Source organism: Oreochromis aureus, linkage group 13, assembly GCF_013358895.1.
Source record: "Oreochromis aureus strain Israel breed Guangdong linkage group 13, ZZ_aureus, whole genome shotgun sequence".
NCBI lineage: Eukaryota > Metazoa > Chordata > Actinopteri > Cichliformes > Cichlidae > Oreochromis > Oreochromis aureus.
Genome location: NC_052954.1, coordinates 35,174,337 through 35,187,492, shown reverse-complemented (window position 1 = coordinate 35,187,492; position 13,156 = coordinate 35,174,337). Strand labels below are relative to the sequence as shown.

General features: G+C 43.0%; 1 protein-coding gene across 1 annotated transcript; it reads left to right on the top strand.

Annotated features, from left to right (window-relative positions):
• The first annotated feature begins 2,140 nt into the window (after positions 1–2,140).
• Positions 2,141–6,691, top strand: LOC116333202 (cystatin-F). The gene is made up of 4 exons (XM_031756382.2): positions 2,141–2,388; positions 5,442–5,620; positions 5,776–5,895; positions 6,477–6,691. The coding sequence occupies exons 1-4, from the start codon at positions 2,343–2,345 to the stop codon at positions 6,558–6,560; spliced, it is 429 nt and encodes a 142-aa protein (XP_031612242.1). The 5' UTR covers positions 2,141–2,342; the 3' UTR covers positions 6,561–6,691.
• Positions 6,692–13,156: the final 6,465 nt, after the last annotated feature.

The window sequence follows — 13,156 nt, the reverse complement described above, 5'->3', positions numbered from 1 at the left end:
TAACAACCCAAATCCAAATCAATGGCTCGGTGCTGTTTCTTCGCGGTGGTCACGTGGAGTGTGATGGAGCTGTAACCTGCGCATGTGGACGGCACGCTGAGCTGCTCGCAGACGCTGGCTTCTGGAGGTGTTTCTGAGCTGTGCGCTGATTTATCACAGAGTTGTGTTTTTAATGCAGCGCCGCTGTAGTTCTCAGCCTGGTCCCTGCACGCAGACGTTCCTCCAGGTTGTTTTACTATGCTGATGATATTCACAGTCTTTTGGAGAGTCTTCTCCCAGCACGACATCCCAGTGTACTTCAGACCCAGACACACACTCAGACACACACTGGTTCATCACAAACTCAACAACGTAGCTGTGCAGTGAGGAGCGCTCAGACGTCTACACTGGAGACACCAAACACTTCATAAACACACAACATAGACGAGCCACCTCGACGGGCCAAGACTCAGCTGTTCATCTGCATCTAAAGGTCAAAGGTCACTCTTTGAGGGCGCCAATGTTTACATGTTGGACAGAGAGGACAGACAGAGTGAAAGAAGCATCTATGTCCACTGTGAACGACCATCTTTGGATAGAGGGCGGGACTTACCCCACCAACTGTCTGCCATCTATAATCCAGTCTGAGATCCTTCCCAGATGCCTTAACGCCCACTCACAGACCTCAATAGGTCACATGATAGTGTAGGCAGGACCCACGTGCTTTTTCACACCTTGGCTCATGTGATGACTCACATGATCAGCAGTGGGTCAGCGACCCTCTCAGGGACACGCCCACTAGGGCTTAAATACCTGGGACCGTCTACCGCTTGGTGTTAGAGCTGAAGAAGCTGAAACTTCTTCTTAAAGAAGAAGAAACTTAAAGAAGTCCAGCTTACCTTTCCAGGTTCCGTAGAGTACAGATTATAGACACAGCTTTTTCAGATTGGTGGACCTCTGCCTCTCCAAAATGCTCTTTTTATACCCAATCATGTGACTGACCTGCTGCCAAATAATCTCAGTGGTAGCAAAATCTTCCTCCACCTGTTTTGTTTTAGCACCACCTCCATTTCCACTCGTCTTTCCCAACTTTTTAAGACATGCCTCTGCCATCAAAGTCAAACTGAGGGCTCATTGTCTCCCACATTTATTATGAGTTAAATATGAGTTTATGATATGTGCAGATCATTGTTTTCTGTTTAAATGTACACACCATCCCAGTGTTTTTAGGAGGTTGTACACGAGCAGCTTACGTAGCATGGCTGAACTGTTCAGATTCACTTTACTGTGTTTAAAGACACATATTCGTCCTCACACTTCATACTAAATGAACGTAAAACTAAACAAGACAGTGGAGACAAGAAATCGAAATAAAACAGGAAGTGAGAACCATGGGTAATTGAGGAAACAGATGAATGAACTTTAGGATAAGACAGCAGCCACAGAGGGAAGAAACCGTAAAATACAACCAGAGCTAAACACTCAAGGAAAGAACGATTAAAGAGTTCATTTGAACGAGCTGCAGGACGTCCCTGTAACATGCATGATCACATCTGCAACACATGCACAGATACAACAGACGACAGTCGGCCACAGAAACATTCAGGAGAGCAGAGAGGAAGACTACAGGGTGGGCCAACAGGATGCAGAAGATGCAGCTGTGCACATGTACAGGTCATTTTAACCAGTCGCAGGCTCTCGTCTACAGCTTGGGAAAACGGTTCTGACCTCCTCCTCCTCCCGACACGGAAAGTTCTCCGAACCATTTATAGGCGTTCCTGCTTGTTGCTTCATGAGATCTCGTATTCTTTCTAGAATAAGCTTTGATATTGTTGTCTTATCCAGCTCTGTGAGGTTTCCTGAAGCTGAGGTTTTTCATTTTTACTCTAACTGGTCCCGCTGGTTTCAGCAGGCCCAGTTCTGGCTTTAGTGGAACGTCTTTAGGAGTCACTTCCTCTCCTGTGTTTCTGAGCTCGTCTTCAACACGTTCAGTCTTTGAGCCAAACTCACTGAAAACCAACAGGAAGTGCAGTCAAGCAGAGTCAGGAAGTCCTCATTAACCCTTCCTGTCCCCAGCCTGCGATAAACTTTCACACATGTGCAGACCTGCAAAAGTGTCGCAAGCCCACAACGAGCCTGTGGCTGCAGCTGCTTCACCCTCATCTAACAGGAAGGAGGAGAGGTGAGAGAGGAGGAGGTGGAGCCTGAGGTGACTGATTAGTATCAGCTGAGTCAGACCTGAGAGTGCAGCAGGAACCCTCGCTAATCTAAACAGGTACAGGAAGTGACGTCGGCGAGGTGGCGGACGGACCAGTCCTCTGTGGTCTGAGACTCGACACTTTGCAGGAAGCTCAGTGAGAAGGATGGAGGTGAAGACGCTGCTGCTCGTGTTTGTGCTCGCCGCTCTGGGTAAGACTGAGTGTGTGTGTGTGTGTGTGTGTGTGTGTGTGTGTGTGTGTGTGTGTGTGTGTGTGTCAGCACAGTCAAAGGTTAAAGTTGAACTCAGGTCTGTGCAGGTCGGGGTCCTGCAGGAGCTCCACTTTCTTTAAAACAAAAACTAAGCAACTTATCCCAGACATGAACATGAGCTTCATGTGGTGGAAATGAAGCTGAAGATAACTGCTCTGCAGTCAGTTTTCTGGTTAATGGAAAACGCCCAGATATTTTAGAAAGTTGATCAAATATTTACTTGTGTGCTGAGCGTCAGCTGAGCGTCGTCACCACGGCCTGCATTTATCATCCTGATCAGTGTTGGTTTACACATGTGGGATGGCTGCTGTGTTGTGAGCTTCTAATATTTTAAACAGTTTAAACTGAGCGAGGCCACGCTGTCATCACTGAAGTCCACCTTCGGCACATTTCGACTCGATGGTCACGATCCTGCCTGCATGTTCAGACGATGTTGAGGTCTGCTCATCTCAGACCTGCGGTGTGGTGACCTCTGCTGACCCGCTGAGGTCACCTTCTGCCAGACTGACATTTCTCCTGCAGCAACACTCACTTTGTCATGTCAGCGGATTTATGGGCAACCTTCAAACATTCATCTCACACTTTAAAAACAGAAATGCTGGACTTCTGGAAGTCTCTGGGCTCTCTGTGCAGTAAGTCTATGGATGTTTCTGTGTCCCATACACCGCACAGTTACTGGTTTCATTAATGACCCGTTAATCGCTGCAGAGGCTCAGTCACCATGACCTGTTTACAACTTCAGTCTTCACACCCAAACACCGGAAACCTCATCAGCAAGACTTAAACAAGTGAAAACACCCGAACAGAAAGAACCATCGCTGCATGACTAAACTAAAAACTGTGTCTCAGTTTATGAGTGATAAGGCTGCTCAGACTACACGTCCTGCTAAATTCTCTCGTTTAAACGAAGTCGGGTTGCTGTTTGCACTCAGATCGAGGCGGCTCCAGACATGATGAGTTTGAAGTAATGTGTATGTTCAGTCTGTCATGTTGAGGTTGATTTTCATCAATATTAGACTGGAGAGGCGGTGACACCACGAGTGCAGCGGGCTGATGGGAAGGAAACAAGATTTTCATGTGAATTTCAAGCTGCTGCTCAAGACAAATGTCATGTGTAATCATCATTTAAAGATCAGAAACAGGATTGTTTCATTAGAAAATTACTGTGATGGCTTAATCTGATGAACACATTTGATTTATAAGCATTTTAACTGTGATCAAAGCGTGTATTCACACATGTCAGACCTACAGGTACCTGAGACCTGTACACCATAAATAAACTATAGGCACAGACAAATGAACACTATTAGTTTGGTCTTCAACAACTAGGTGTCAGAGCCTGTGCAATGCTTCAGCTCGTCATTCCAGCATGAACGACGTTTAGACATCTGAGCGTGTCAGAGATGCTGAGACCACGTCTGCCTTTATGTCAGCCATTTTTCAAAAGGCTCTAAAAACGTCAAACTACCTACAAATTTAAAGATCCCTACATGATTTGTGTTAATATTATTAACTCGGTGCGTGAAACTAGCTAAAACGCAGCACAGTGTCTTTAAATGCAGTGAGGCAACAGGAAGTGCTTCTGTCACCACAGAAAAATGGTTCTTCCTCTCAGACCACATACCCTGTCTGACTCACCATCCCCACAGCCAATCACCACAGAGCATCCCCCCGACTGATCCACTCTATCTCATCAGCCTGTTTCCTGTGGCTGTTTTGACAGTTTAACACCCGCCTAAAACTTCACTTCTCTGAAAACGTCTTAAGTTTATACCTAAACGTTCAGATTGAGTCTTCTGAGTTGTACAACATTAAAACATGAAGCGGAACTGATCACTGGTCTGTTTGAAAAACCTTTATGGAAACTCGGTACTAACTCATCCGTCCTCTTCTGCGTATTGCTATCAGGGCCGTGGGGGGGCTGCAGCCTATCCCAGCTACCACAGGGCAAGAGGCGGGGCACAGATCGCCCATCTGTCTCAGGGCTAATCAGAATCAGAATCAGAAGACTTTATTTATCCCCAAGGGGCAATTAACAAACAACCGAGCAGCATACGTTGAAGATAAGGACAATAATATGAATGTGAGCGTGAATGAATAATGGCATTGTAAAGCGCTTTGGGTGCCTTGAAAAGCGCTATATAAATCCAATCCATTATTAATAAGAACAGCCAATAAGAGTGAAATAATAAATACACAGAATATACGGTTTTAAAATTAAAGTGACTGAAGGTGAATAAATAACTGCAAGTGACTAAAAGTGAATGAAGTGTCAGTAGTATAAGAAGAGTGTAGTTTATGTTTCTGGTGTGGGAAATGTTCTTATCGGCTGGAGTTAAAAAGCAGAGTGGCTTTGGGGACAAAGGTGGCTCTCCTCCTCTCAGTCCTGCAGGAAATGCAGCGGAGGCGTCGCCCAGCGGGGAGCCATTGAAATGCGGGGTAAAGAATGTGAGAGGGGTCATAGATGATTTTGGCTGCCTGTCTGAGGGCCTGAGGGCTGAAAACCTGTGCCAGAGTTCTGACAGGCAGGCCAATGATTTTAGAGCACACTGATACAGTGTGCTGCAGTCTGTTCCTGTCCTGAAGGCTGAGGGAGTGGAACCAGCAGGTGATGGAGAAGGTGATGATGCTTTCCAGGAAGGCAAAGTAAAGTCATCATGATGGGTGTGCTGACTCCAAAGGAGTTGAGTTTCCTAAGGAGGTATAGCCGTTGGTGGCACCTCCTGAGAATCTCCTCTGTCCTCTAACACGGACAGTTGGACACATTCACACCTCAGGGCAACAATATTAATTCAATTCTACTTTATTTGTACAGCACCGAACCACAGCAACAGCTCAAGGTGCTTTATATTGTTAAGACCCCAAAATAACATAGAGAACAATCGGACGCCCCCCTGTAAAGAATGACTTGGTGAAAGTGGAAAGGAAAAACACCCTTTTAACAGGAAGAAACTTCTGACACGTCTCTGATGGTAGGTGCTTTTCTCTTCCAGAGGTAACGTTGGCGTCTGGCCGCGATCATCGCCCCTCGATGCCTGGATCCCCACACAACATCAGCAAGAATGACCGTGGCCTCCAGCAGGTTGTCCTCAACGCCGCCTACTTCTTCAACAATGAATCAAATGACGCCTTCCTCTTCAAACCCGCCACCATCGACAGAGCACAGAAGCAGGTATGACAGGGTCAAAGTTCAACCACTGCATCTGCAGGAAATATGGCAGGCGTGGGTTCATGTTGGCGTAGGGGGCGGTTCCATGTGAGGCACTCACTAAATGTGTGTGTGTGTGTGTGTGTGTGTGTGTGTGTGTGTGTGTGTGTGTGTTTCAGATTGTTAAAGGAGTTCGGTACATTGCAGATTTTCAGATTTCCAGAACGGTGTGTCATAAACGGGACAAGGACAACAACCTGTCCAGGTGTGACTTCCAGCCACCCGGTCCGCTCCACCAGGTGAGTCTGAGCCGCCAACTGTAGAGGAAAGACTTCCGCCATGTTGGAGTCAGGATTATGAAAGAGCCTGGTCGTCAGTCTGCATCCACAGACACTACCGGAGAGTTACCGTCACACATACCTGCACATAACAGCTGCCAGTCACAGAGGTCGCGACCCTAATAACGCAAACTTTAAGCCTTAAAACTGTTCAAGTAGGTGAGCTATAGAAGCTCCGCCCCCTATAAAGCTGCAGTGTTACATGGGCACTCTTACAAACAAGAATAGCATTTAAGTGTCAATAGATGACCGACAGTAGAGCCCTGTGGAACTGCACCACCTGTAAGGAAACACTGGGGGGAGTCTATGGGGACTGACTCCCTGCTGCCTCTGCTGGACGTCAGAGGAACTGCAGCTTTGATGATCCTGGAGGTTAAAGCTCAGTCTGAAATGAACTACAGTATAAATTTAACTGAAAATTTTAATGTTTTCTTCTTTCTTAACTTGGACTCCATCCAAACTCTGAGAAACATGATGTGTCATCGGTTATCGGTCTAACCCTAACCCTGTGAAAACCCTGAGACGCTTCTTCTGTTTTTCAGGTGTTTCAGTGTCACATAGATGTTTGGATGATTCCTTGGGAAAAACCACAGAAGAAGAATTTAAACTTACTTTGCAAACAGTGAATGCAGCAGCTGACTCCTCCCCGTCCTGCTGCTGTCACCCGTCTTCATCCACTAAATAGAAACTGTCAATCGTCCACGTTCAGCTCTGTTCTCTGAATATTTCAGTATTAAAGATGAAACTCTGAACTCTGCATGTGTGAACGTCTTTATTTCAGTGATAAATCGACCTATTGACCAGTCTCTGAGTTTTGAGGTTTCAGTCGAGCACGGTGACACATCTGTCAGAGCTGAGCGACACTCGTGGATTCATCAGGACTTTAAATCCTGCTGTGGCTGATGGAGGACGAGGCAGACGAGGCCCCCTGCTGGTCAGAGTGTGAACGCCTCTGGTTGCTCCATTAAAACAGTTTCAATTCAATTCAATTCAATTTTATTTATATAGCGCCAAATCACAACAAAAGTCGCCTCAAGGCGCTTTATATTGTACAGTAGATAGCACAATAATAAATACAGAGAAAAACCCAACAATCATATGACCCCATGAGCAAGCACTTTGGTGACAGTGGGAAGGAAAAACTCCCTTTAACAGGAAGAAACCTCCGGCAGAACCAGGCTCAGCGAGGGGCGGGGCCATCTGCTGCGACCGGTTGGGGTGAAAGAAGGAAGACAGGATAAAGACATGCTGTGGAAGAGAGACAGAGATTAATAACAGATATGATTCGATGCAGAGAGGTCTGTTAACACATAGTGAGTGAGAAAGGTGACTGGAAGGAAAAACTCAATGCATCATGGGAATCCCCGGCAGCCTACGTCTATTGCAGCATAACTAAGGGAGGATTCAGGGTCACCTGGTCCAGCCCTAACTATATGCTTTAGCAAAAGGAAAGTTTTAAGCCTAATCTTGAAAGTAGAGATAGTGTCTGTCTCCGAATCCAAACTGGAAGTTGGTTCCACAGAAGAGAGGGGCTGAAAACTGAAGGCTCTGCCTCCCATTCTACTTTTAAATACTCTAGGAACAACAAGTAGGCCTGCAGTGTGAGAGGCGAAGTGCTCTAATAGGGTGATATGGTACTACAAGGTCATTAAGATAAGATGGGGCCTGATTATTTAAGACCTTGTATGTGAGGAGCAGGATTTTGAATTCAATTCTGGATTTAACAGGAAGCCAATGAAGGGAAGCCAAAACAGGAGAAATCTGCTCTCTCTTTCTAGTCCCTGTCAGGACTCTTGCTGCAGCATTTTGGATCAGCTGAAGGCTTTTCAGCGAGTTTATAGGACATCCTGATAATAAAGAATTACAGTAGTCCAGCCTGGAAGTAATAAATGCATGAACTAGTTTTTCAGCGTCACTCTGAGACAAGATATTCTAATTTTAGAGATGTTGCGCAAATGGAAGAAAGCAGTCCTACATATTTGTTTAATATGTGCGTTGAAGGACATGTCCTGGTCAAAAATGACTCCAAGGTTCCTCACAGTGTTACTGGAGGCCAAGGTAATGCCATCCAGAGTAAGAATCTGCTTAGATACCATATTTCTAAGATTTTCAGGGCCGAGTACAATAACCTCAGTTTGATCTGAATTAAGAAGCAGAAAGTTAGCGGCCATCCAGGTCTTTATGTCTTTAAGACATTCCTGCAGTTTAACTAATTGGTGTGTGATACCTGGCTTCATGGACAGATAGAGCTGCGTGTCATCTGCATAGCAGTGAAAATTTATGCTATGTCTTCTAATGATGCTGCCTAAGGAAGCATGTATAATGTAAATAGAATTGGTCCTAGCACTGAACCCTGTGGAACTCCATAATTGACCTTAGTGTGTGAAGAGGACTCTCCATTTACATGTACAAATTGGAGTCTATTAGATAGATATGATACAAACCACTGCAGTGCAGTACCTGTAATACCTACAGCATGTTCTAATCGCTCTAATAGGATATTATGGTCAACAGTATCGAACGCAGCACTGAGGTCTAGCAGGACAAGCACAGAGATGAGTCCACTGTCAGAGGCCATAAGAAGATCATTTGTAACCTTCACTAAAGCTGTTTCTGTGCTGTGATGAGCTCTGAAACCTGACTGAAACTCTTCAAATAAGCCATTCCTCTGCAGATGATCTGTTAGCTGTTTGACAACTACTCTTTCAAGGATGTTTGATATGAAAGGAAGGTTGGAGATTGGCCTATAATTAGCTAAGACTGCTGGGTCTAGAGATGCTTTTTGAGTAAAGGTTTAACTACAGCCACCTTGAAGGCCTGTGGTACATAGCTGATTATTAGAGATAGGTTGATCAACAGCAATGTACGCTGATGATACTATTGTGTTTCTATCACACCTCGCAGAATCAATACCATCTCTCCTGAAGCTATTTGATCAATTTGGCAGTTTCTCTGGGTTCAAAGTGAATAAAGAAAAATCATCCATTATGTTTTTAAATGTAAATGAGAGGATGAAACCAGTTGTGTCCCATCCATTTGTGAATGCCACAGAGGGATTTAAATATTTGGGCATCAGAGTAACCCCAAAGATAAGCGATCTTAGCTCAGCCAATTATGAGCCCATGGTAATAGAGGTGTCGGAAGAGATCACTAGATTAATATCATTGCCTCTTTCTTTACTGGGAAGAATAAACATAGTAAAAATGACTATATTACCTAAATTTCTATATATCTTTCAGTCAATTCCGCTGGCCCCTCCTCCTCCTTTTTTTTTCCAAGACCAGAAAGCTCCTCTCTAATTTCATCTGGAACAATAGGAAGCCAAGACTCAGACTCTCCTCTTGTATTTACCATATGATAGAGGAGGGCTACAATTTCAAATTTAGAATGGTATTATTGGGCTGCTCAGCTGAGGACCACTATGTTTTGGTTTTCAAACGATATTTTCCTTCCCTGGTTAGAAATTGAAAAAATGTCCTCAAAGGGTTTGTCATTACATAGCTATCTATACTCAGCACCCTTTAAAACTTTAAAGAAAACTACTACTAATCCCTTTGTAAAAAACACTGTTGTTGTTTGGCATGAAGTACAAAAAATGTTGAATGACTCTCCAAGGTTGTCCTGTTTCTCCCCAATTTGGGGAAATGAACTCTTTGCTCGGCTAAAAATGACTTGGGCTTTAAAGAATGGCTTAACAAGGCGTTGCTTGAAATTACAGGACTTATATGAGGAATACTCTCTAATGTCATTCAGTGAATTAAGGGCAAAGTTTAATATTCCACAGAAACACTTCTTTAAGTATTTACAACTTAGAAGTTTTATTCTGGCACACTTAAACAACTCTGTGCATCAACCCCCACTCTCCATCCTAGAAACTCATGTTACAAAAAACTATTTTGGTAAAAGACTGGTGTCCCAGTTTTATAGCATGTTAGTTGAAAACCATAAGGACAACTCTGATAGTAGAAGACGGGAGTGGATTAGTGACTTACAAGAAGATATTTCATCTACTGAATGGAGTAAAATATGTTTAAAAGCACACACTCAAACCATTAACACTCGTTTGAGAATGATACAATTTAACTGGATAATGCGAACATACATATCCCCTGTGCAATTGAATAAATTTGATCCTAATATAATTGATCTATGCTATAAGTGTAATAGTCATCAGGGTACACTATACCACTGCCTGTGGAAATGTGAAGAGATTCAAAAATTTTGGAGCTCAGTGTTACAATATATCTCTCAGATCACAACTTCCCCTGTACCGCTTTGCCCTAAGTTATGCATTTTAGGCTTGTACCCAGATGACTGTACTCTGTCGTGTGAGGAAAGAAAAATGGTCGATCTTTGTTTGCTACAGGCCAAACGCTGTATTGCATTATGTTGGAAGAATGCTGGTTGCCCTCTTTTAACCACTGGTTAAACAACTTAACATCGAGTTTAGCTCTTGAGAAACTGACCTATATTATTAGAAAGAAGGCTTCTGAATTTTACAACATTTGGAAGATATTTCTAGATCTACTGAGGAGTGGGGATTTGGGGGGCGGTGGGTGAATAAGATAACTAGATAATGATGAATAATGTCTGAATTGCTGTTGGGAATATACTGTGCAACCTACGTTATGATTTTTTTTTTCTTTGTTTGTTTTTTTTTTTGTTGTTTTTTTTTGTTTTTTTTTTAAATTGTATTTATTTGCATTGTTTGCTATTTTAAATTATTTAATTATTCACTTATTTTGAATTTTTTATGATTAACATTTCAATTATTACTATTATTACTACTAGTATTATTATTATTATTATTATTATTATTATTATTATTATTATTTTTTTAATACCTGCCATATGTTCATTATATTTTTGTGTTGGATACTGTTGAAAACCAAAAAAAAACAAATAAACATATGTTTAAAAAAAAAAAAAAAAAGAGATAGGTTGATCATATTTAAGATTGAAGCATTAATTAATGGCAGGACTTCTTTGAGCAGTTTTGTAGGAATGGGTTCTAAAAGACACGTTGATGGTTTGGAGGAATTAATTATTGAAGTTAACTCAGAAAGATCAATTGGAGGAAAAGAGTCTAACTTAACATCAATGGTACTAAAAGTAGCTGTAGATAATATTACATCTGTGGGATGATTATTGGTAATTTTTTCTCTAATGATAAGAATTTTATTTGTGAAGAAGTTCATGAAGTCATTACTAGTTAACGTTAAAGGGATTGTTGGCTCAGTAGAGCTCTGACTGTTTGTCAGCCTGGCTACAGTGCTGAAGAGAAACCTGGGGTTGTTCTTATTTTCTTCAATCAGTGACGAATAGTAAGATGTTCTGGCTTTGCGGAGGGCTTTCTTATAAAGCAGCAAACTATTTCTCCAGGCTAAATGATGATCCTCTAAATTTGTGACACGCCATTTCCTCTCCAGCTTACGAGTTATCTGCTTTTAGGCTACGTGTTTGAGAATTATACCACGGAGTCAGGTACTTGGATTTGAGGCCTTAGTTTTCACAGGAGCTACAGTATCCAGAGTCGTGCGTAGTGAGGAGGTAAAATTATTAACAAGATAATCGACCTCTGTTGGAGTAGCGTTCAGATAGCTGCTCTGCTCATGTATGTTGGTACAGGGCATTGAAGATGATAACAGTGGGTGGATTATATTCTTAAACTTAGTTACAGCACTTTCAGAAAGACATCTACTGTGATAAAGTCTACTCTCCACTGCTGTGTAATCAATTATTGTAAATGTAAATGTTATCAGGAAATGATCAGACAGCAGAGGGTTTTCAGGAAACACTGTTAAATGTTCAGTTTCTATGCCATATGTTAAAACAAGATCTAGAGTGTGATTAAAGTGGTGGGTGGGTTCTTTTACATTTTGAGAGAAGCCAATTGAGTCTAATAACAGATTAAATGCCAAGTTGAGGCTGTCATTTTTAGCATCTACATGGATGTTAAAATCACCCACAATAATTATTTTATCTGAGCTGAGCACTAAATCAGATAAAAAGTCTAAGAAATCAGAGAGAAACTCTGTGTAAGGCCCAGGTGGACGATAGATGATAACAAGTAAGACTGGTTTCTGAGTTTTACAGCTGGGGTGGACGAGGCTAAGCATCAGGCTTTCAAATGAATTAAAAGTCTGTCTTGGTCTGAAGACAAGACTTTTAATGGTTTCTGTCATGAATCCATGCAGAGATGAGTGTGTGGCTCGTCTTTCATTTAAAAGTGCTCTTTGTTTCCGGAGCTTTGGGGTGTCTGTGGCTCAGGAGGACCAGCTGAAGCTTGTAACTGGAAGTCTGGCTGTTCCAGGCTGCAAGTCCAACACCAGGACAAGATTCAAATGTGTGAATGAAGAACAACATGCTGTGGATCAATGAGCAGGCAGTATTAACCCTTTAAACCCTAACCGGTCACCGGCGATGGGTTAGGGTTTAAAGCTGGGGTGGGCAACTCCAGGCCTCGAGGGCCGGTGTCCTGCAGGTTTTAGATATCACCCTGGGTCAGTTGCCCACCCCTGCTTTAAAGGGTAAATCACTCTGAGTACTCGGGCAGAGTAGACCAGCATGATGTAGGAACCAAACGCTTGACGTCACACTGCAGACACAACCAACCAGAGGACATATCAGTGGTCATGACAATTTGCATATTAATGATCATAAGCTGACTTCCCAGCCTGTTGTTAGTAAGTGGGCTGGTTTCAGTCACTGTGCAGATCTGCTGTTTATAAGGTTGGAGATCTGCAGTCAGCTGAGACTGAAGACGTCACCCAATGATGATGAAAAACGTCCGGATGGACAGAATTGTTTTTTTTAGGATGAATTGATCATGTTTGACAAAGAAAGCAGACGATGCTTCACGTGTTCTAGGAGCACGCCGTCTCACAGCAGGGTTAACCCATCAGCAGGTTATGTTGTGTTATATATTACATGTGCATGCTGTGTGGGAGGTCTGTGAGGTTCTGTCTCCTTAAACTGACAAAAAGCCTAAAAACCAAGAAGCTGTGATTCTTACAGGTGTGCCATGTATCAGGCAGGTGTGCTCGAGACGTCACTGGATGCATAAAATAAGGACTCTGGAGTTCTGCGGTGGGAGAACTGTTACTTCTTCTTTGGCCCACGTTTTTGGTTCTGCACCTGTCGAGGAGCATGAGGAAGATGTGCATGGACTCTTTTAGTTCTCTGTGACAGACAGGATACCGTACAACAATAGAGTATTTGA

Excerpts from the sequence above, each read along its gene's own strand:
- LOC116333202 (XM_031756382.2), top strand. The coding sequence starts at position 2,343 with ATGGAGGTGAAGACGCTGCTGCTCGTGTTTGTGCTCGCCGCTCTGG. Across the intron at positions 2,389-5,441 it reads GTTTGTGCTCGCCGCTCTGG|AGGTAACGTTGGCGTCTGGC; the intron begins GTAAGACTGAGT and ends TTTCTCTTCCAG. Across the intron at positions 5,896-6,476 it reads CACCCGGTCCGCTCCACCAG|GTGTTTCAGTGTCACATAGA; the intron begins GTGAGTCTGAGC and ends TCTGTTTTTCAG.